Raw genomic sequence first — 23,846 nt, 5'->3', positions numbered from 1 at the left:
GTATACTGCCATAAGAAAACAGAAAAACGCTCACCCAGAGGTGGCACTCCTAGTGGCCAGGGACATTAATACAGGGAAATTAGATCAGTTCTACCTCATTTCTACCAGCATGTTAAAATGTGCAACCAGAGGGAAGAAACCTCAAGACCAACTTTACACCACACACAGAGACGCGTACAAATCTCTCCCTCGCCCTCCATTTGGCAAATCTGACCATAATTCTATCCTCCTGATTCCTACTTACAAGCAAAAATGAAAACAGGAAGCACCAGTGACTAGGTTAATAAAAAAGTGGTCAGATGCTAAGCTATAGGACTATTTTTCTAGCACAGCCTGGAATAAGTTCTGGGATTCTTCTGATGGCATTGAGGAGTACACCACATCAGTCACTGGCTTTTTCAATAAGTGCATCAATGACGTCGTCCCCACAGTAACTGTACGTACATACCCCAACCAGAAGCCATGGATTACAGGCAACATCCGCATTGTGCTAAAGGGTAGAGCTGACACTTTCAAGGAGCAGGACTCTAAACCGGAAGCTTATTAGAAATCCCGGTATGACCTCCGACGAACCATCAAACAGGCAAAGTGTCAATACAGGACTAATATTGAATTGTACTACACCGGCTCCGACGCTTGTCGGATGTGACAGGGCCTGCACACTATTACAGACTACAAAGGAAACACAGCCGCGAGCTGCCCAGTGACACAAGACTACCAGACAAGCTAAATTACATCTATGCTCGCCTCGAGGAAAGTAACACTGAAACATACATGAGAGCCTCAGCTGTTTCGGACGACTGTGTGATCACGCTCTCCGCAGTCGATGTGAGTAGGACCTTTAAACAGGTCAACATTCACAAGGCCAGATTACCTTGAGGTACTTGCGCTGACCAACTGGCAAGTGTCTTCACTGACATTTTCAACCTGTCCCTGACCGAGTCTGTAATACCAACATGTTTCAAGCAGACCACCAGAGTCCCTGTGCCCAAGAACACTACGGTAACCTGCCTAAATGACTACCGACCCGTAGCACTCACGTATGTAGCCGTGCTTTGAAAGTGCTTTGAAAGGCTGGTCATGGCTCACAGCAACACCATCCCAGAAACCCTAGTCCCACTCCAATTTGCATACTGCCCCAACAGATCCACAGATGATCCAATCCATATTGCACTCCACACTGCCTTTTCCCACCTGAACAAAATAAACACCTATGTGAGAACGCTATTCATTGACTACAGCTCAACACCACAGTGCCCTCAAAGCTCATAAATAAGCTAAGGACACTGGGACTAAACACCTCCCTCTGCAACTGGATCCTGGACTTCCTGACGGACTGCCCTCAGGTGGTAAGGGTAGGTAACAACACATCCGCCATGCTGATCCTCAACACGGGGGCCCCTCGTGGGTGCGTGATCAGTCCCCTCCTGTACTCCCTGTTCACTCATGACTACATGGCCAGGCATGACTCCCAACGCCATCATTAAGTTTGCCGATGACACAACAGTGGTAGGTCTGATCCATGACAACGATGAGACAGTCTATATGGAAGAGGTCAGAGACCTGGCAGTGTGGTGCCAGGACAACAACCTCTCCCTCAATGTGATCAAGACAAAGGAGATGATTGTGGACTACAGGAAAAGGAGGACCAAGCACGCCCACATTCTCATCGACAGGGCTGTAGTGGAGCAGGTTGAGTGCTTCAAGTTCCTTAGTGTCTACATCACCAACAAACTATCATGGTCCAAATACACCAAGACAGTTGTGAAGAGGGCACGACAAAGCCTATTCCCCCTCAGGAGACTGAAAAGCTTTGGCATGGGTCCTTAGCTCCTCAAAAAGTTCTACTGCTGCACCATCAAGAGCATCCTGACTGGTTGCATCACTGCCTGGTATGGCAACTGCTCGGCCTCCAACCGCAAGGCACTAGAGAGGGTAGTGCATACGTCCCACTGGGGCCAAGCTTCCTGTCATCCAGGATCTCTATACCAGGCGGTGTCAGAGAAAGGCCCTAAAAATTGTCAAAGACTCCAGCCACCCTAGCCATAGACTGTTCTCACTGCTACCGCACGGCAAGCGGTATTGGAGCGCCAAGTCTCGGTCCAAAAGGCTTCTTAACAGCTTCTACCCTCAAGCCATAAGACTCCTGAACAGCTAATCAACTGGCTCTCCAGACTATGTGCATTGCCCCCTCCCTCTTTTACGCCGCTGCTACACTCTGTTTATTATCCATGCATAGTCACCTTAACTCTACCTAACTGTACATATTACCTCAATTACCTCGACTAACACATTGCCTCTGCACCTTGAGGCGGTACCGGTACACCCCTGTATATAGCCTCACTATTGTTATTTTACTGCTACTCTTGAATTATTTGTTACTTTTATTCATTTAATTTGTATCTATTTTTTAGTTAACACTTATTTTTCTTCAAACTGCATTGTTAGCTAAGGGCTTGTAAGTAACCATTTCACTGTAAGGTGTTGTATTCGGTGCGTGTGACAAATATGATTTGACTTAATTTGATTTGAATGTCATCAGGACCCAACAGATCTTATCACTTGTTGAGCACTGACCTGCAATCAGCTGTGTGTGTGTGTGTTTAATGAGTGAGAGAGCAGCAGGGAAGGATGCAGCCTCGTTCAACTCACATGATCCACATCTAGGATCAGCAGTGGAAGCATGTGCCCAACAAACCCCTCTGTAAACACATGCACACACACATGCACACACACACACACGTACACACGCACACACGCACACACACACACACACACACACACACACACACACACACACACACACACACACACTATATTTGCCGTCATGATGATAAACAGCATACATTGGATGATTCACACTTTCCCTTTCCCAGAACTACGGAGGGTAAAGATCACTGTAGTGGCTAGTGTTTAATTCATCCCAGAGAAATACATAGATTTTCCATCCATGTTGGTTTTGTGGATTAAATAGATTCAGAATGTTCAACATACTCATATTGGCAGTAATTCCATTTTTTTCCCTCTAATGAATAGGTCATTAGATTCCCATGACACTCTAGGCTATGATTATAATCTCTCATAGAATGTTAATAAATTATATGAATAAAACCCATGGAACCCTCCCTTTCAAAAGGTATATCCAACAGAATGTCAATTCACTCTGACATTCCACTCCTCCCCACAGTCTCCCATGTTGCCAGCTGTCAATTAAAAACACTCATAAATGATTCAACGCACTGAATTGATTGGTTGGGGTGATTCCAAGTAACATATGATGGTGGTCTGAAGACTCTGAAACCTCAGCTTCAATCTATGAGGAGCAGAAAGGCACAGTTGTAGACACACAGACACAGATATGTTACATCTAACATGTTGTTATGCAGGTGAATGAGGACCCAAAAGCGACTTGGCGAAAACAGAGTCTTTAATCCAGTTTAAGGAAATAGCAATACTCCTAGACAAATCGGAGCGGTAAATAAAGCATAAACACAATATCACTCGTAATCACGAGAACTGACTGGAGACTCGATAATAAACTGCAGGTTGCCTCGGGAAGGCACTTGACCGTAGCAGACTCAGACACCTGCTCACCACGCAGCATCTGAGGGAAACACGACACGACAGGGCGATACAAAGACACAGCACGGTGAACAATATACAAGGATCCGACAGGGCAGAAACGGAAAACAAGGGGAGAAATAGGGAATCTAATCAGGGGAAAAGATAGGGAACAGGTGTGGGAAGACTAAATGATTGATTAGGGGAATAGGAACAGCTGGGAGCAGGAACGGAACGACAGAGAGAAGAGAGAGAGGGAGGGAGAGAGAAAAAGGGGAACGAACCTAAAAAGACCAGCAGGGGGAAAACGAACAGAAGGAAAAGCAAAATGACAAGACAATATAAGACAAAACATGACAGTACCCCCCACTCACCGAGCGCCTCCTGGCGCACTCGAGGAGGAATCCTGGCGGCAACGGAGGAAATCATCAATAAGTGAACGGTCCAGCACGTCCCGAGACGGAACCCAACTCCTCTCCTCAGGACCGTAACCCTCCCAATCCACTAAGTATTGGTGACCCCGTCCCCGAGAACGCATGTCCATGATCCTACGTACCTTGTAAATAGGTGCGCTCTCGACAAGGACGGGAGGGGGAGGGAAGACGAACGGGGTGCGAAGAAAGGGCTTGACACAGGAGACATGGAAGACAGGATGGACGCGACGAAGATGTCGCGGAAGAAGCAGTCGCACAGCGACAGGATTGACGACCTGGGAGACACGGAACGGACCAATGAACCGTGGAGTCAACTTACGAGAAGCTGTCGTAAGAGGAAGGTTGCGAGTGGAAAGCCACACTCTCTGGCCGCAACAATACCTTGGACTCTTAATCCTACGTTTATTGGCGGCTCTCACAGTCTGTGCCCTGTAACGGCAAAGTGCAGACCTCACCCTCCTCCAGGTGCGCTCACAACGTTGGACAAACGCTTGAGCGGAGGGAACGCTGGACTCGGCAAGCTGGGATGAGAACAGAGGAGGCTGGTAACCCAGACTACTCTGAAACGGAGATAACCCGGTAGCAGACGAAGGAAGCGAGTTGTGAGCGTATTCTGCCCAGGGGAGCTGTTCTGCCCAAGACGCAGGGTTTCTGAAAGAAAGGCTGCGTAGTATGCGACCAATCGTCTGATTGGCCCTCTCTGCTTGACCGTTAGACTGGGGATGAAACCCGGAAGAGAGACTGACGGACGCACCAATCAAACGACAGAACTCCCTCCAAAACTGTGACGTGAATTGCGGACCTCTGTCTGAAACGGCGTCTAACGGGAGGCCATGAATTCTGAACACATTCTCGATGATGATTTGTGCCGTCTCCTTAGCGGAAGGAAGTTTAGCGAGAGGAATGAAATGTGCCGCCTTAGAGAACCTATCGACAACCGTAAGAATCACAGTCTTCCCCGCAGACAAAGGCAGACCGGTAATGAAGTCTAGGGCGATGTGAGACCATGGTCGAGAAGGAATGGGGAGCGGTCTGAGACGACCGGCAGGAGGAGAGTTACCTGACTTAGTCTGCGCGCAGTCCGAACAAGCAGCCACGAAACGGCGCGTGTCACGCTCCTGAGTCGGCCACCAAAAGCGCTGGCGAATAGAAGCAAGAGTGCCTCGAACACCGGGATGACCAGCTAACTTGGCAGAGTGAGCCCACTGAAGAACAGCCAGACGAGTGGAAACAGGAACGAAAAGAAGGTTACTAGGACAAGCGCGCGGAGACGCAGTGTGCGTGAGTGCTTGCTTAACCTGTCTTTCAATTCCCCAGACTGTCAACCCGACAACACGCCCATAAGGAAGAATCCCCTCGGGATCAGTAGAAGCCACAGAAGAACTAAAAAGACGGGATAAGGCATCAGGCTTGGTGTTCTTGCTACCCGGACGGTAAGAAATCACAAACTCGAAACGAGCGAAAAATAACGCCCAACGAGCTTGACGAGCATTAAGTCGTTTGGCAGAACGGATGTACTCAAGGTTCTTATGGTCTGTCCAAACGACAAAAGGAACGGTCGCCCCCTCCAACCACTGTCGCCATTCGCCTAGGGCTAAGCGGATGGCGAGCAGTTCGCGGTTACCCACATCATAGTTGCGTTCAGATGGCGACAGGCGATGAGAAAAATAAGCGCAAGGATGAACCTTATCGTCAGACTGGAAGCGCTGGGATAGAATGGCTCCCACGCCTACCTCTGAAGCGTCAACCTCGACAATGAATTGTCTAGTGACGTCAGGAGTAACGAGGATAGGAGCGGACGTAAAACGTTCTTTTAGAAGATCAAAAGCTCCCTGGGCGGAACCGGACCACTTAAAACACGTCTTGACAGAAGTAAGAGCTGTGAGAGGGGCAGCAACTTGACCGAAATTACGAATGAAACGCCGATAGAAATTAGCGAAACCTAGAAAGCGCTGCAACTCGACACGTGACCTTGGAACGGGCCACTCACTGACAGCTTGGACCTTAGCGGAATCCATCTGAATGCCTTCAGCGGAAATAACGGAACCGAGAAAAGTAACGGAGGAGACATGAAAAGAGCACTTCTCGGCCTTCACGTAGAGACAATTCTCTAAAAGGCGCTGGAGAACACGTCGAACGTGCTGAACATGAATCTCGAGTGACGGTGAAAAAATCAGGATATCGTCAAGGTAGACAAAAACAAAGATGTTCAGCATGTCTCTCAGAACATCATTAACTAATGCCTGAAAAACAGCTGGCGCATTGGCGAGACCAAACGGCAGAACCCGGTACTCAAAATGCCCTAACGGAGTGTTAAACGCCGTTTTCCACTCGTCCCCCTCTCTGATGTGCACGAGATGGTAAGCGTTACGAAGGTCCAACTTAGTAAAGCACCTGGCTCCCTGCAGAATCTCGAAGGCTGATGACATAAGGGGAAGCGGATAACGATTCTTAACCGTTATGTCATTCAGCCCTCGATAATCCATGCAGGGGCGCAGAGTACCGTCCTTTTTCTTAACAAAAAGAACCCCGCCCGGCCGGAGAGGAAGAAGGCACTATGGTACCGGCGTCAAGAGACACAGACAAATAATCCTCGAGAGCCTTACGTTCGGGAGCCGACAGAGAGTATAGTCTACCCCGAGGAGGAGTGGTCCCCGGAAGGAGATCAATACTACAATCATACGACCGGTGAGGAGGAAGGGAGTTGGCTCGGGACCGACTGAAGACCGTGCGCAGATCATGATATTCCTCCGGCACTCCTGTCAAATCGCCAGGTTCCTCCTGAGAAGTAGGGACAGAAGAAATGGGAGGGATGGCAGACATTAAACACTTCACATGACAAGAAACGTTCCAGGATAGGATAGAATTACTAGACCAATTAATAGAAGGATTATGACATACTAGCCAGGGATGACCCAAAACAACAGGTGTAAAAGGTGAACGAAAAATCAAAAAAGAAATAGTCTCACTGTGGTTACCAGATACTGTGAGGGTTAAAGGTAGAGTCTCAAATCTGATACTGGGAAGATGACTACCATCTAAGGCGAACATGGGCGTAGGCTTGTCTAACTGTCTGAAAGGAATGTCATGTTTCCGAGCCCATGCTTCGTCCATGAAACAACCCTCAGCCCCAGAGTCTATCAAGGCACTGCATGTAGCACCCGAACCGGTCCAGCGTAGATGGACCGACATAGTAGTACAGGATCTAGATGGAGAGACCTGAGTAGTAGCGCTCACCAGTAGCCCTCCGCTTACTGATGAGCTCTGGCTTTTACTGGACATGAATTGACAAAATGTCCATCAAATCCGCAATAGAGGCACAGGCGGTTGGTGATCCTCCGTTCCCTCTCCTTAGTCGAGATGCGAATACCTCCCAGCTGCATGGGCTCAGTCTCTGAGCCAGAGGAGGGAGATGGTTGCGATGCGGAGCAGGGAAACACCGTTGACGCGAGCTCTCTTCCACGAGCTTGGTGACGAAGATCTACCCGTCGTTCTATGCGGATGGCGAGAGCAATCAAAGAGTCCACACTGGAAGGAACCTCCCGGGAGAGAATCTCATCTTTGACCACTGCGTGGAGTCCCTCCAGAAAACGAGCGAGCAGCGCCGGCTCGTTCCAGTCACTAGAGGCAGCAAGAGTGCGAAACTCTATAGAGTAGTCCGTTATGGATCGATCACCTTGGCATAGGGAAGCCAGGGCCCTAGAAGCCTCCCTACCAAAAACTGAACGGTCAAAAACCCGAATCATCTCCTCTTTAAAGTTCTGGTAATTGTTTGAACAATCAGCCCTTGCCTCCCAGATAGCTGTGCCCCGAGCTCTCTCTCTAGAGTATGTGTTGGGTTGGAGAGAGAACACAATATCACACTGGGTGAGAAAGGAGCGGCACTCCTTGGGATGCCCGGAGTAGCAAGGTGGGTTATTAACCCTAGGTTCCGGAGGCTCGGCAGACCAGGAAGTAACAGGTGGCACGAGACGAAGACTCTGGAACTGTCCAGAGAGGTCGGAAACCTGAGCGGCCAGGTTCTCCATGGCATGACGAGCAGCAGACAATTCCTGCTCGTGTCTGCCGAGCATGGCTCCTTGGATCTCGACGGCAGTGTTACGAGCGTCTGTAGTCGCTGGGTCCATTCTTTGGTCGGATCCTTCTGTTATGCAGGTGAATGAGGACCCAAAAGCGACTTGGCGAAAACAGAGTCTTTAATCCAGTTTAAGGAAATAGCAATACTCCTAGACAAATCGGAGCGGTAAATAAAGCATAAACACAATATCACTCGTAATCACGAGAACTGACTGGAGACTCGATAATAAACTGCAGGTTGCCTCGGGAAGGCACTTGACCGTAGCAGACTCAGACACCTGCTCACCACGCAGCATCTGAGGGAAACACGACACGACAGGGCGATACAAAGACACAGCACGGTGAACAATATACAAGGATCCGACAGGGCAGAAACGGAAAACAAGGGGAGAAATAGGGAATCTAATCAGGGGAAAAGATAGGGAACAGGTGTGGGAAGACTAAATGATTGATTAGGGGAATAGGAACAGCTGGGAGCAGGAACGGAACGACAGAGAGAAGAGAGAGAGGGAGGGAGAGAGAAAAAGGGGAACGAACCTAAAAAGACCAGCAGGGGGAAAACGAACAGAAGGAAAAGCAAAATGACAAGACAATATAAGACAAAACATGACACATGTACACTACCATTCAAAAGTTTGGGGTCACTTAGAAATGTCAATGTTTTTGAAAGAAAAGCACATTTTCTGTGCATTAAAATAACATCAAATTGATCCGAAATACAGTGTAGACATTGTTAATGTTGTAGATGACTATTGGAGCTGGAAACATCATATTTTTTATGGAATATCTATATAGGCGTACAGCGGCCCATTATCAGCAACCATCACTCCTTTGTTCCAATGGCATGTTGTGTTAGCTAATCCAAGAAATAATTTTAAAAGGCTAACTGATCATTAGAAAACCCTTTTGCAATTATGTTAGCACAGCTGAAAACTGTTGTACTGATTAAAGAAACAATAAAACTGGCCTTCTTTAGACTAGTTGAGTATCTGGAGCATCAACATTTGTGGGTTCGATTACAGGCTCAAAATGGTCAGAAACAAAGACCTTTCTTCTGAAACTCTTCGGTCTATTCTTGTTCTGGGAAATTAAGGCTATTCCATGGGAGAAATTGCCAAGAAACTGAAGATCTCATGCAACGCTGTGTCCTACTCCCTTCACAAAACAGAGCAAACTGGCTCTAACCAGTGGGAGGCCCTGGTGCACAACTGAGCAAGAGGACAAGTACATTAGAGTGTCTAGTTTGAGAAACAGATGCCTCACAAGTCCTCAACTGGCAGCTTCATTAAATAATACCCGCAAAACACCAGTCTCAATGTCAACAGAGAAGAGGTGACTCTGGGATGCTGGAATTGTACTGTAGCACTAAGATCATCTTTCATCTATTTAGTTTAAATGGAATTTAGAGTATTTTAGAGCTACAATGCTTTTGGGAAACCCAGCCCTGGCCAGCCAGAGCTTCAGCACCGACAGTACTTCTATCTCTACATGGAGCCTCTTTAGGACTTTTTCAAATACTGGTTTCGATGTATCACTATGGGGTTCGCTAAGGACCACCTACTCTTAGAAGTACCTATCAAAATCATCTGTTGGAGACAGGTAGAGCGGTATATGTCTCACTTCCTTGTCGTGGCTGAATCAGAATTAGTTAGGTAACAAAGATAAATAAGATGTTTTATCTTATTTTTGTCATTAGAATGTCTTCTTTTGGATAATACTGTTGGCAGTTGCATTTTCCTCTCTCTTCTCCAGGGAAAAGTCACTTGGGGCCCAGAGAGGGGAGAGGTCAGGATTGTCTTCATATGTGAGGGTATCTGTTAAACCATGTGAAGGGCTCCACAATGTCTGTACACCAGTCACTCCCTACTTTTCCCATTGGGGGGAGGAGTATGGCAGTGTCTGGAACCATTGTATGTCCCTTCTGAGGTTGCCCTTATCTTGACCTAGTATATGACCTAAGAGGCTCACTGTCTTTTCTGATCTTGTCCAGGAGGGGGTGAATTTGAGATGGGAGTATCTAGAATTGACAATTGATATATGCCATTGGATGAGGTAATGTTTTGGTCCTAAGTGGTACCAAGAAGGAGATTAGAATCTCGTCTAAAGAACTGAACGATAATTTAAAGCTAATGCTGTCTGGCTAGGAGATACTCCTCTCTCTCTCAATTAATAGTCTTCCTTTGTAATGTTCCTAAGATCTGTTATTCGTCATGTGAGTTGAGAGGGGTGTGTCTTGGCTATAAATGATACTAATCATTTTTTTGTAAGCACTCTCAGAGAATTCATTTATAGACACTGAATTGATCTGAGAGTCACAGGGCTATGGTGAAGCTCATATATAATTAAAGATTATTATAACTCTGACTTGTGTGTGGTTTGCTCTCTCTGTCATGTTTTGTCTTATATTTTCTTGTCATTATGCTTTCCCTTCTGTTCGTTTCCCCCTGCTGGTCTTATTAGGTTCGTTCCCTTTTTCTCTCTCCCTCCCTCTCTCTCCTCTCTCTATCGTTCCGTTCCTGCTCCCAGCTGTTCCTATTCTCCTACTCAATCATCTAGTCTTTTCACACCTGTTCCCTATCTTGCCCTCTGATTTGAGTCCCTATTTCTCCCCTTGTTTTCCGTTTCTGTCCTGTCGGATCCTTGTATTATGTTCGCCGTGCTGTGTCTTTGTCTCGCCCTGTCGTGTCTTGTTTCCCTCAGATGCTGCGTGTGAGCAGGTGTCTGAGTCTGCTACGGTCGGTGCCTTCCCGAGGCAACCTACAGTTAATGGTCGAGTCTCCAGTCTGTCCTCGTCACAACGAGTGGAATTAAGTTTTTTATGTTTTGTTTTCTGCTCTGACTGTCCAGGAGTATTGCCTATATCCTTTACTGGAATAAAGACTCTGTTTTCGCCAAGTCGCTTTTGGGTCCTCATTCACCTGCATAACAGAAGGATCCGACCAAGAATGGACCCAGCGACTATGGATTCTCTCTACTCTACTCTCGAGTTCCAGGGAGCGATGCTCGGCAGACACGAGCAGGAATTGTCTGCTGCTCGGCATGCCGTTGAGACCCTGGCCGCTCAGGTCTCCGACCTCTCAGGACAGTATCAGAGTCTTCGTCTCGTGCCACCAGCTACTTCCGGGTCTTCCGAGCCTCCGGAACCTAGGGTTAATAACCCACCATGTTATTCTGGACAGCCCACTGAGTGCCGCTCCTTTCTCACCCAGTGTGATATAGTGTTCTCTCTCCAACCCAACACATACTCAAGAGAGAGAGCTCGGATTGCCTACGTCATATCACTCCTTACTGGTCGGGCTCGGCAGTGGGGCACAGCTATCTGGGAGGCAAGCGCTGAGTGTACTAACGATTATCTGAACTTTAAAGAGGAGATGATTAGGGTTTTTGATCGTTCAGTTTTTGGGAAAGAAGCTTCCTGGTCCCTGTCTTCCCTATGTCAAGGTAATCGATCCATAACGGATTACTCTATAGAGTTTCGCACTCTTGCTGCCTCCAGTAACTGGAACGAGCAGGCGTTGCTCGCTCGTTTTCTGGAGGGACTCCACGCTAAGGTTAAGGATGAGATTCTCTCTCGGGAGGTTCCATCCAGCGTGGATTCTTTGATTGAACTCGCTATTCGCATTGAACGACGGGTAGATCTTCGTCACCGAGCTCATAGAAGAGAGCTTGCGTTAACTGTGTCTCCCCTCTCTCCGACACTACCATCTTTCCCCACTGACTCTGGTGTTGAGCCCATGCAGCTGGGGGGTATTCGCATTTCGACTAAGGAGAGGGAACGGAGAATCACCAACCGCCTCTGTCTCTATTGCGGGTCCGCTGGTCATTTTGTCATTTCATGTCCAGTTAAAGGCCAGAGCTCATCAGTAAGCGGAGGGCGACTGATAAGCGTTACTAGACGGTCCTCTCCGTCAAGTACCTGTATTACCTTACCGGTCCATCTACGCTGGACCGGATCGGCAGCTTCCTGCAGTGCATTAATAGACTCTGGGGCGGAGGGCTGTTTTATGGACGAAGCCTGGGCTCGGGAACATGACATTCCTCTCAGACAGTTAGGGGAGCCCACGGTCATGTTCGCCTTGGATGGTAGTCCTCTCCCCAGTATATTATGTGAAACACTACCTTTAACCCTCACTGTATCTGGTAACCATAGTGAGACCATTTCTTTTTTGATTTTTTGTTCACCTTTTACACCTGTTGTTTTGGGTCATCCCTGGCTAGTGTGTCATAATCCTTCTTTTGATTGGTCTAGTAATTCTATCCTTTCCTGGAACGTTTCTTGTCATGTGAAGTGTTTAATGTCTGATATTCCTCCTGTTTCTTCTGCTCCCTCTTCACAGGAGGAACCTGGTGATTTGACAGGAGTGCCGGAGGAATATCATGGTCTGCGCACGGTCTTCAGTCGGTCCAGAACCAACTCCCTTCCTCCTCGCCGGTCGTATGATTGTTGTTCTGATCTCCTCAAGAAGCGTTTTGCATCCGCTCCTATCCTTGTTGCACCTGACGTCACTAAACAGTTTATTGTCGAGGTTGACGCGTCGGGGGTGGGCGTGGGAGCCATTCTGTCCCAGCGCTCCGATACTGACGATGGGGTCCACCCTTGCGCGTATTTTTCTCATCGCTTGTCACCGTCGGAACGTAACTATGATGTGGCTAACTGCGAACTGCTCGCCATCCGTTTAGCCCTAGGCAAATGGCGACAGTGGTTGGAGGGGGCGACCGTTCCTTTTGTCGTTTGGACTGACCAAAGGAACCTTGAGTACATCCGTTCTGCCAAACGACTGAATGCGCGTCATGCTCGTTGGGCGTTGTTTTTCGCTCGTTTCGAGTTCGTTATTTCTTATTGCCCGGGTACGAAGAACACCAAGCCTCATGCTTTATCCCGTCTCTTTAGTTCTTCTGTGGCTTCTACCGATCCCGAGGGGATCCTTCCTGTTGGGCGTGTTGTCGGGTTGACTGTCTGGGGAATTGAGAGACAGGTTAAGCAAGCACTCACTCACACTCCGTCGCCGCACGCTTGTCCTAGTAACCTTCTTTTCGTTCCTGTTTCTACTCGTCTGGCTGTTCTTCAGTGGGCGCACTCTGCCAAGTTAGCTGGCCACCCCGGCGTTCGGGGTACGCTTGCTTCTATTCGCCAGCGGTTTTGGTGGCCTACTCTGGAGCGTGACACGCGCCGTTTCGTGGCTGCTTGTTCGGACTGCGCGCAGAAGAAGTCTGGTAATTTTTTTTCTGCTTCTGCTCCTGGTCTTGCTGGGTCTCAGTCTGTTCCCTGCCACCGCATCTCTCCTGTTCTTGTTCCTGCCCTTGCTGTGTCTCAGTCTGTCCCTAGTTGTAACTCTCCTGGCCTGTTTGGTCCTGTTTGCTCTAAAGATTTCAGTTCTCTACCCGTGTCTCATTTTTTTTTTTTAGAGTAGTACCCTAGTTTCCCTTTTTATCGTTTTCCGTTACGGTCCTGAGGAGAGGAGCTGGGTTCTTTCTCGGGACGTGCTGGACCGTTTGTGATCTATGATTTCCTCCGTTGCCGCCAGTGTTCCTCCTCGAGTGCGCCAGGAGGCGCTCGGTGAGTGGGGGGGTACTGTCATGTTTTGTCTTATATTGTCTTGTCATTATGCTTTCCCTTCTGTTCGTTTCCCCCTGCTGGTCTTATTAGGTTCGTTCCCTTTTTCTCTCTCCCTCCCTCTCTCTCCTCTCTCTATCGTTCCGTTCCTGCTCCCAGCTGTTCCTATTCTCCTACTCAATCATCTAGTCTTTTCACACCTGTTCCCTATCTTGCCCTCTGATTTGAGTCCCTATTTCTCCCCTTGTTTTCCGTTTCTGTCCTGTCGGATCCTTGTATTATGTTCGCCGTGCTGTGTCTTTGTCTCGCCCTGTCGTGTCTTGTTTCCCTCAGATGCTGCGTGTGAGCAGGTGTCTGAGTCTGCTACGGTCGGTGCCTTCCCGAGGCAACCTACAGTTAATGGTCGAGTCTCCAGTCTGTCCTCGTCACAACGAGTGGAATTAAGTTTTTTATGTTTTGTTTTCTGCTCTGACTGTCCAGGAGTATTGCCTATATCCTTTACTGGAATAAAGACTCTGTTTTCGCCAAGTCGCTTTTGGGTCCTCATTCACCTGCATAACACTCTCAATGTTTAGTAATACAGGAAATTACCACGACATCCTTAAAGAGTGCCTGTCCCTAAAAAGCAACTTCTCATTTTGAAAATGGTCTATGTGTCACGCCCTGACCTTAGATATCCTTTTTACTCTCTATTTTGGTTAGGTCAAGGTGTGACTAGTCTAGTTTTTAATTTCTATGTTGGCCTGGTATGGTTCCCAATCAGAGGCAGCTGTCTATCGTTGTCTCTTATTGGGGATCATATTTAGGCAGCCTTTTCCCACTGGGTTTTTGTGGGATCTTGTCTATGTATAGTTGCCTGTGAGCGCCTTGGTCCATTAATTCAACCAACGCTCGTGACACTATGCAGCATCGATATGAGCCAAAAACATTAATATAGTTTCAAAATGTTGCACAATATTAAACACATTGCTTTGTTTTACAACAGGAGTATAGCCTACTGGCATGAAATTGAAAGCGTCCTCCATTCGCTATTTTTGTGCAATCGCTATTTAGCGTATGTAAAGACAAGATTAAATTAAGAATAGTCTGATGGAAGACAATATTAGCCTATCACTTGTGAATGATGCCCAGCATGTGCAATACGGCAAGAAACAGAGCATTACTTTTTTTGGGGGGCTTTTTCAAATCTCAGTCACACAACTCATGTAGCCTAGACCATAGGCCTATATGTTTTGATAAGGTTTGTATCACAACTGACGTTGCCAAATAACTTCTTATAATTAAGCACGTTAATCTGCTTTACAACCGATGTAGAGCTGAACTCAGTCAGGTGAACGGCGTTTCCTCTGACACATTGGTGCGGCTGACTTCCAGGTTAAGCGGGCGGGTGTTGAGAAGCGTGGTATGGCAGGTCATGTTTCAGAGGACGCATGACTCGACCTTTGCCTCCCAAGACGGTTTGGGAGTTGCAGAAACGAAACAAGATCGAAAAAGGGGGTAAAAAAAGCAATGTGAGTGGTTGTATTCATTTGGGATCTATCGCAGAGTTTGAAATATATATTTATTTCACAGAAGGACAAGTTCACCAACATAATACATCAACTTTGGGGGATAGTAGATTGGAATACAGACTGGAATATGTTCCGGGATTCCTCCGATGGCATTGAAGAGTACACCACATCAGTCACTTGCTTTATCAATAAGTGCATTGAGGACTTCGTCCCGACAGTGACTGTATGTACATACCCCAACCAGAAGCCATGGATTACAGGCAACATTCGCACTGCCGCTTTCAAGGAGCAGTACTCTAGCCCGGAAGCTTATAAGAAATCCCGCTATGACCCCCAAACAGGCAAAGCGTCAATACAGGACTAAGATCGTATCGTACTACACCGGCTCCGATTCTCGTCGGATGTGGCAGGGCTTGCAAACCATTACAGACTACAAAGGGAAGCACAGCCGAGAGCTGCCCAGTGACACGAGTCTACCAGACAAGCTGAATAACTTCTATGCTCGCTTCGAGGCAGATAACACTGAAAAATGCATGAGAGCATCAGCTGTTCCAGACGACTGTGTGATCATGCTCTAAGCAGCCGATGTAAGTAAGACCTTTAAACAGGTTAACATTCACAAGGACGCAGAGCCCGACGGATTACCAGGTGCTGACCAACTGACACGTGTCTTCACTGACATTTTCAACCTCTCCCTGTCCGAGTCTGTAATACCAACATGTTTTAAGCAGACCACCATAGTCTCTGTGCCCAAGAACACTAAGGTGGCCTGCCTAAGAACACTAAGGTAACCTCATGTCTGTAGCCATGAAGTGCTTTGAAAGGCTGGTCATGGCTCACATCAACACCATTATTCCGAAAACCCTAGACCCACTCTAATTTGCATACCACCCTAACAGATCCACAGATGATGCAATCTCTATTGCACTCCACACTGCCCTTTCCCACCTGGACAATAGGAACACCTATGTAAGAATGCTATTCATTGGATACAGCGCAGCATTTAACACCACAGTGCCCTCAATGCTCATCAATAATCTAAGGACCCTGGGACTAAACACCTCACTTTGCAACTGGATCCTGGACATTCTGACGAGCCGTCCCCAGGTGGTGAGGGTAGGTAACAACACACCCGCCACGCTGATCCTCAACACAGGGGCCCCTCAGGGGTGTATGCTCAGTCCCTTCCTGTCCTCCCTGTTCACTCATGACTGCACAACCAGGCACGACTACAACACCATCATTAAGTTTGCCGATGACACAACAGTGGTAGGCTGCTACGACACGACAAGTGGTATCAGAGTGCCAAGTCTAGGTCTAAGCGGCTTTTAAATAGCTTCTACCCCCAAGCCATAAGACTCCTGAACATCTAATCAAATGGCTACCCAGACTATTTGCATTGCCCCCCCCCCCTCCGCCCTCTTTTACACTGCTGCTACTCTCTGTTGTTATCATCTATGCATAGTCACTTTAATAACTCTACCTACGTGTACATATTACCTCAATTACCTCGACTAACCGGTGCCCCCGCACATTGACACTGTACCGGTACACCCCTGTATATAGTGTCGCTATTGTTATTTCACTGCTGTTCTTTAATTACTTGTTACTTTTATTTCTTATTCATATTTTTTTTAAACTGCATTGTTGGTTAGGGGCTCGTAAGTAAGCATTTCACTGTAACGTCTACACCTGTTGTAATTGGTGCATGTGACTAATAAAGTTTGATTTAATTTGAAAGCGGCAGTTAGAAAATGTGTCATTGGCTTTGATATTCTTCTATTCACCATAAATGACTTCAATAGTTCCAGTCTCAGACTAAAGTATTTAGCAAGCAATAGAGCAGTGGAAGAGTTTAGTATAAGTCGTCAGGCTAGGACACTTTAGCCTTCGGGGATAGCCGATGAGAGAGAAAAGGGGGGGGGGGAGTAGGAAAAGAGCCAGGCCCAAGACTCTTGGAAAAGAGTGCCAGCTCCTTATGCATGCTCTGTTTTACAGTTGTTACATTTTTTTGTGGAGAAGTGGTGTGACTATACAGATTGTTCCTTCCTACATTCTGTTTTCCATGGTCCTATACTCCCTGTGGGATCTTTTGGATGGAGAGAAGGTTCATCTTTCTCTGCCTGCCAAGGCCTCGACAATTATAGTTCATCCATAACTGTTGTGTCGTCTCTAAGGGGGGCATGTTGCTTACGCCCAGTCGCTAAGCTTTTAGCTCGTCCTGGGACATGTCTATTGTGCTTAAGCTTGGAGATATAATATTCCTCCAACTTTTGCTTTACTACTGCCCTAAGCGTATGTCTGGACTGTGCTCTACCAGCCACTGTTCGCGCCTGCAATCTGCCCAGAGGTTTTTCAGGTTAATATACCTAACCCCATCTTTGGCTCAGGTCAATTGTTTTCTTCTCCCATTGTTGCACCTTAGGAGACTATGGCTTTTCACCTGTCGCCTTCCCTAGAAAGGTGTCCATGTCGTTGTCCAGTACGTGCGGTTCGCATTTACTTGGATTGTAAGAGAGCTTGGGCAAGGGTGTCATGCTCTTCTCTCATTGGGCAACCACCCTCAGAAGAGGGTGGGCCCTTCTCTCTTGGGACAATATTCTGATGAGTATACCTATTTGGAACTGTTTTTGGAACATATCTCAGTTGGTATTTGGTATTTTATTAGGATCTCAATTAGCTGTTGCAAAAGCAGCAGCTACTCTTCCTGGGGTCCACACAAAACATGAAACATAATACAGAATTACATAATACAGAACATCAATTGGTAAGGACAGAACAACTCACAAACTATCTAGGTCAAATAGGGGAGAGGCGTTGTGTCGCGAGGTGTTGCTTTTTCTGTTTTTTTTCAAACCAGGTTTGCTGTTTATTTGAGCAATATGAGAAGTTCCATGCAATAAGGGCTCTATATAATACTGTACACTTTATTGAATTTGTTCTGGATGTGGGGGCTGTGAAAAGACCCCTGGTGGCATGTCAGGTGGGGTAAGTGTGTGTGTCAGAGCTGTGTGTAAGTTGACAATGCAAACAATTAGGGATTTTCAACACATTCATGTTTCTTATAAAAAGAAGAAGTGATTAAGTCAGTCTACTCAACTCTTAGCCAAGAAAGACTCCATAGACATCCATAGTATTTATATCAGCTCTCTGATTACAATTAAGAGCAAAATGTACCGCTCTGTTCTGGGCCAGCTTAACTAGGTCTTTCCTTGCAGCACTGGACCACACGACTGAACAATAATCAAGATTAGACAAAACTAGAGCCTGTAGAACTTGCTTTTTGAAGTGTGGTGTCAAAAAAAGTAGAGTGTCTCTTTATTACGGCTACACCTCTCCACATATTACAACCATTTAATCTATATGTTTTGACCTAGACAGTTTACAATTTAAGGTAACGCAAGTAATTTAGTCTCCTTAACTTGTTAAACAGCCACACCATTCATAACAAATACAGCTGAGGTCTAGCACTTAAGGAATTAATTGTACCAAATAAAAATGCTCTTAGTTTTAGAGATGTTCAGGACCAGTTTATTACTGTCCACCCATTCCAAAACAAACTGCAACTCTTTGTTAAGGGTTTCAGTGTCTTCATTAGCTGTGGTTGTTGATGAGTATATGGTTGAATCATCAGCATACATTGACACACATGCTTTCTTTAATGCCAGTGGCAGGTCATTGGTAAAAAATAGAAGAGAGTAGAGGGCCTAGACAGCTGTCCTGCGGTACACCACACTTTACATATTTGACATCAGAGAAGCTTCCATTAAAGAAAACCCTTTGAGTTCTATTAGATAGATATCTCTGAATCCACATTATGGCAGAGGTTGAAAAGCCATAGCACATAAGTTTTTTCAACAACAGGTTATGGTCAATAATATCAAAGACTGCACTGAAATCTAACAGTACAGCTCCCACAATCTTCTTATTATCGATTTCTTTCAACCAATCATCAGTCATTTGTGTCAGTGCAGTACATGTTGAGTGCCCTTCTCTATAAGCATGCTGAAAGTCTGTTGTTAATTTGTTTTTGGGGAAATACAATGCTATTTGGTCAAAGTTTGCTAAGAGCTGGCAGCAATTTTAAGGGTCTGCTGTTAGAATCATTAAAGGACGCTTTACCACTTTTGGGTAGCGGAATTACTTTGGCTTCCCTCCAGGACTGAGGACAAAGACTTTCCTCTAGGCTCAGATTAAAGATATGACAGATAGGAGTGGCTATATAGTCAGCTACCATCCTCAGTAGCTTTCCATCTAAGTTGTAAATGCCAGGAGGTTTGTCATTATTGATTGATAACAATAATTTTTCCACCTCTCCCACACTAACTTTACAAAATTCAAACTTGCAATGCTTTTCTTTCATTATTACTTTTTTATGCATGAATACAATTGCTCACTGTTCGTTGTTGGCATTTCCTGCCTAAATTTTCCCATATTGCCAAATTTTTTAATTTTTTATAATTGGCAACATCAAATGGTTTTGTGATGAATAAGCCATCTGATTCAATGAAAGATGGAATTGAATTTGTCTTTCTGCCCATAAATTAATTTAAAGTACTCAAAAAAAATCATTCTTTAATTAAATCATTGATCTTGGCTTCATAATAAAGTTTATTCTTCTTTTTGTTGAGTTTAGTCACATAATTTCTCAATTTGCAGTAAGTCAGCCAGTCAGATGTGCAGCCAGACTTATTAGCCTCTCCTTTTGCCCCATCTCTTCCAACCATACAGTTTTTCAATTCCTCATCAATCCATGGTGCTTTAACAGTTCTAACAGTCAGTTTCTTGACAGGTGCATGTTTATCAATAATTGGAAGAAGCAATTGCATAAATTGTGTAAAGTGCAGCATCTGGATGCTCCTCATTAATCACATCAGACCAACACATATTTTTAACATCATCCACCTAAGAGTAACAACAAAATATTTTGTATGATCTCTTATACACTATTTTAGGCCCAGCTGTTGGAACTTTGGCTTTCCTGGATATAGCCACTATATTGTGATCATTGCATCCAATGGGTACGGATACAGCTTTAGAACAAATTTCTACAGCATTAGTAAAAATGTGATCGATACATGTAGATGATCTTGTTCCTAAACACCCTGGTAGGTTGATTAATAACCCGAACAAAATAACCCGAACAAAATTAAATGCACAGCTTGATGAAAACCAGTCAATATTCAGGTCCGCAAGAAAGTAGACCTCTCTGTTTACATCACATACACTATTAAGCATTTCACACATATTATTTAGATACTGACTGTTAGCACTTGGTGGCCTATAGCAATAACCTAAAAGAGGCTTTAGATGTGCCAAGTGAACCTGCAACCACAACACTTCAATAACACTTGACATAAGATCTCCTCTAAGCATTACAGGGATATGGCTCTGAATATATACAGCAACACCTCCCCAAAAATCATTTCTGTCTCTTCTATAGATGTTATATCCTTGTATTGCTACTGATGTATCATCAAATGAATTATCTAAGTGAGTCTCGTAAATGGCTAATATATGAATGTTATCTGATGTTAACAAGTTATGGATTTCATGAACCTTATTTCTAAGGCTACATATATTAATATGGGCTATTTTTAGCACTTTCCTGTGTAGCTTATCAGAGATAGACATAAAACTGAAAAGAGCAAACAAAGCAAGAGATAAACATACACCTTCAGCTTTAATCAATTGGTGTGTGTGTGTGTGTGTGTGTGTGTGTGTGTGTGTGTGTGTGTGTGTGTGTGTGTGTGTGTGTGTGTGTGTGTGTGTGTGTGTGTGTGTGAGTGGTGAGTGAGTGAGTGAGTGAGTGAGTGAGTGAGTGAGTGAGTGAGTGAGTGAGTGACAAAACCTCTGAATATTGAGTGAATTTTCATAACCACTGCATCCCCAAAGACTCTCTACTCTCTTGCAGGACTGTTTTGTAAACTGTATCTTATTATCTCTGTTAAAAAAAAAATATATATATATATATATATATGTTACAGACTGAGTTAGGGCTCAGAATGTACATTCATTTGTGTATTGTTTGATAACCTATGCACATTCACATACGGGTTTATGTGATTCATCCAGAAAAAATAGATGTCACACTCAATTAACACCTTGATAAATATAATGACAAGAAAAATGCTTGACTATTATTTGTCTCTCAAAGAAATGTGTGACATATTGCCATGTATTTGATAGGCTATTATGCACGTTGTAAATTATTAGAAGAACACATTAACAATTTACCAAATTCATAATTTATATATTTTAAAAACCACTTTCTAGATTGTAGGCCTATAAGTAAAGTCCAGAAGTGCCAATCACATCGAAGTGGGGATTTACTTTTACAACAATAACATTTGTAATCCCTGCATTACTTACTACCTTGTCCCTCAACACTGTCGGTGATTTTCATCTCTTGGTCCCGGTCCATACTGAAAGGATCGCCCTGACTCGGTCTTTTGGATAGGTTCGCCTCCGGAGCGCATCCGCCGTTTCTTACAGCTGAAGGATCCACGATTGTGGGATCCGGGACGGGGAAGGAATCTTGCGTCGTTGGGTCAGTCATGGTTTACTTATTGGTCAAAAATCCTCGGGAAAATAATCTCACAAAGGACTGCCAAGTGCAGCCATCTAGGGCGCGAATGCCGCCGGTGTTGACAAGCACGAAGTGAAGGCAGCGATGACTAGAAGAAAGATGAACGCAATATCCACACCACAGCATCAGCAGCAACAGACCCAAACCCCTCCCTCTCAACTGACGTGAGCAGATTCCTAAATTAAGGTTTTGTTTCACTTGTGTAGGAGAGATCTGATTATCAGAACATGCATTTGCTAGACATAAGACTGTCATGTGATGCTCAATTGTCGATTTGAGACACAGCAACTTTTTCACCCCTCCCTCTAAATCCATGCACGCGACCATGCGCAAAATGCAAGAACCCCGCTCAAAAAACAACAACTGTCAATATACAGTATCACTGGGTTTGGATTCCATACACTATTTCTCTCATTTCTTCCTGGAAAATAATAGCCTTTAGTGTTATCGATAGGCTACCTGGGGTTTGTAAATATATTTTCTAGTTTGATATTAATTATTTTAATAGGTTACTTTTCAACGTTGTCTACAGTTGATCTGGTTTTACAAGTAATAGATTAAACTTCAGTAATGGATTGAATGGTATGAGTGAATGCAACTCAATCAATAGTGGGGTTTTTCAGCAATTTGAAAGCATAAGTCCACAAGGTGGCGCAAACTGCACATAGCAGAAAACAGAACGCCGGATACACCTGTTGTTTTATTATAATAAACAGTTATAAACATAAAGTATGTGTGTATTATAGCTTAATCTATGGTTCACATTACCAACCAAAACATAGTTTTCAGTTTTGCAACGTACACAATATATACAGTAGTATGTGGACTCCCCTTCAAATTAGTGGATTCTACTTTTTCAGCCACACTAGGCAATCTCTATAGACAAACATTGGCAGTAGAATGGCCTTACTGAAGAGCTCAGGGACTTTCAATGTGCCACTGTCTTAGGATGCCACCTTTCCAACAAGTCAGTTCGTCAAATTACTGCCCTGATAGAGCTGCCCCTGTCAACTGTAAGTGCTGCTATTTTGAAGTGGAAACAACTAAGAGCAGCAATGGCTAAGCAGTGAAGATCACAGAACTGGACTGCAGAGTGCTAAAGTGCGTAGCACGAAAAAATCGTCTATCCGCAGTTGCAACACTCACAATATAGTTCCAAACTGCCTCTGAAAACAACTTCAGCACAAGAACTGTTCATCGGGAGCTTCATGAAATGGGATTCCATAGCCGAGCAGCCTCACACAAGCCTAAAATCACCATGCACAATGCCAAGCATTGGCACCATTGGAATCTGGAGCAGTGGAAACGCATTCTCTGGAGTAATGAATCACGCTTCACCATCTGACAGTCCGACGGACATATCTGGGTTTGGCGGATGCCAGGAGATGCATAGTGCCAACTGTAAAGTTGGCAAGAATAATGGTCTGGGGCTGTTTTTCATGTTTCAGCCTAGGCCCCTTAGTTCCAGTGAAGTGAAATCTTAACGCTACAGCATGACATTCTATATAATTCTGGCAACAGTTTGGGGAAGGCCCTTTCCTGTTTCAGCATGACAATGCCCCCGTGCATAAAGCGAGGTCCATACAGAAATGGTTTGTCGAGATCATTGTGGAAGAACATGACTGGCCTGCACAGAGCCCTGACCTCAACCCCAACAAACACCATTGGGATGAATTGGAACACCAACTGCGAGCCAGGCCTAATCGCCCAACATTAGTGCCCAACCTCACTAATGCTCTTGTGGCTGAATGGAAGCAAGTTCCTGCAGCAATGTTCCAGCATCTAGTGGAAAGCCTTCCCAGAAGAGTGGAGGCAGTTTTAGCAGCATCGAACCATTTCCATATTAATTCCCATGATTTTGGAATGAAATGTTCGATGAGCAGGTGTCCACATACCTTTGGTATTGTAGTGTACATTCATTTATTGTAGTATACATTGCAGTGTACATCCAGTAAACAGTACATTTGGCACATAACTTAGTCAATGGCTGAATTTTATTGACTTGCCGCATTTTCTGGGTTATGGGTGGAGTGTCTCTGAAAGTGATGTGTCAACAGAAGTGGGCGGATCAACCGAAGTGGGCATATTTCATGCGAATAAGCTAATTGGGCAGATTTGTT

The 23,846-nt window shown here is 45.3% G+C and overlaps 1 protein-coding gene across 2 annotated transcripts in view; it reads right to left on the bottom strand.

Annotated features, from left to right (window-relative positions):
- Positions 1-21,971, bottom strand: part of LOC124043950 (transmembrane protein 163-like) — a 123,017-nt gene extending 101,046 nt beyond the window's left edge. The window contains exon 1 of one of the 2 annotated variants that reach the window (XM_046363120.1): positions 21,510-21,971. In XM_046363120.1, coding sequence (XP_046219076.1) covers positions 21,510-21,696 — 187 coding nt within the window. In that variant the 5' untranslated portion in view covers positions 21,697-21,971. The remainder of the gene's footprint in view (positions 1-21,509) is intronic. The other variant, XM_046363121.1, reaches the window with a different exon arrangement.
- Positions 21,972-23,846: the final 1,875 nt, after the last annotated feature.

The sequence above is a fragment of the Oncorhynchus gorbuscha genome, linkage group LG09 (assembly GCF_021184085.1).
Source record: "Oncorhynchus gorbuscha isolate QuinsamMale2020 ecotype Even-year linkage group LG09, OgorEven_v1.0, whole genome shotgun sequence".
NCBI lineage: Eukaryota > Metazoa > Chordata > Actinopteri > Salmoniformes > Salmonidae > Oncorhynchus > Oncorhynchus gorbuscha.
Note: the sequence above shows the minus strand (reverse complement) of the source record. Positions and strands in the feature narration are given on the sequence as shown.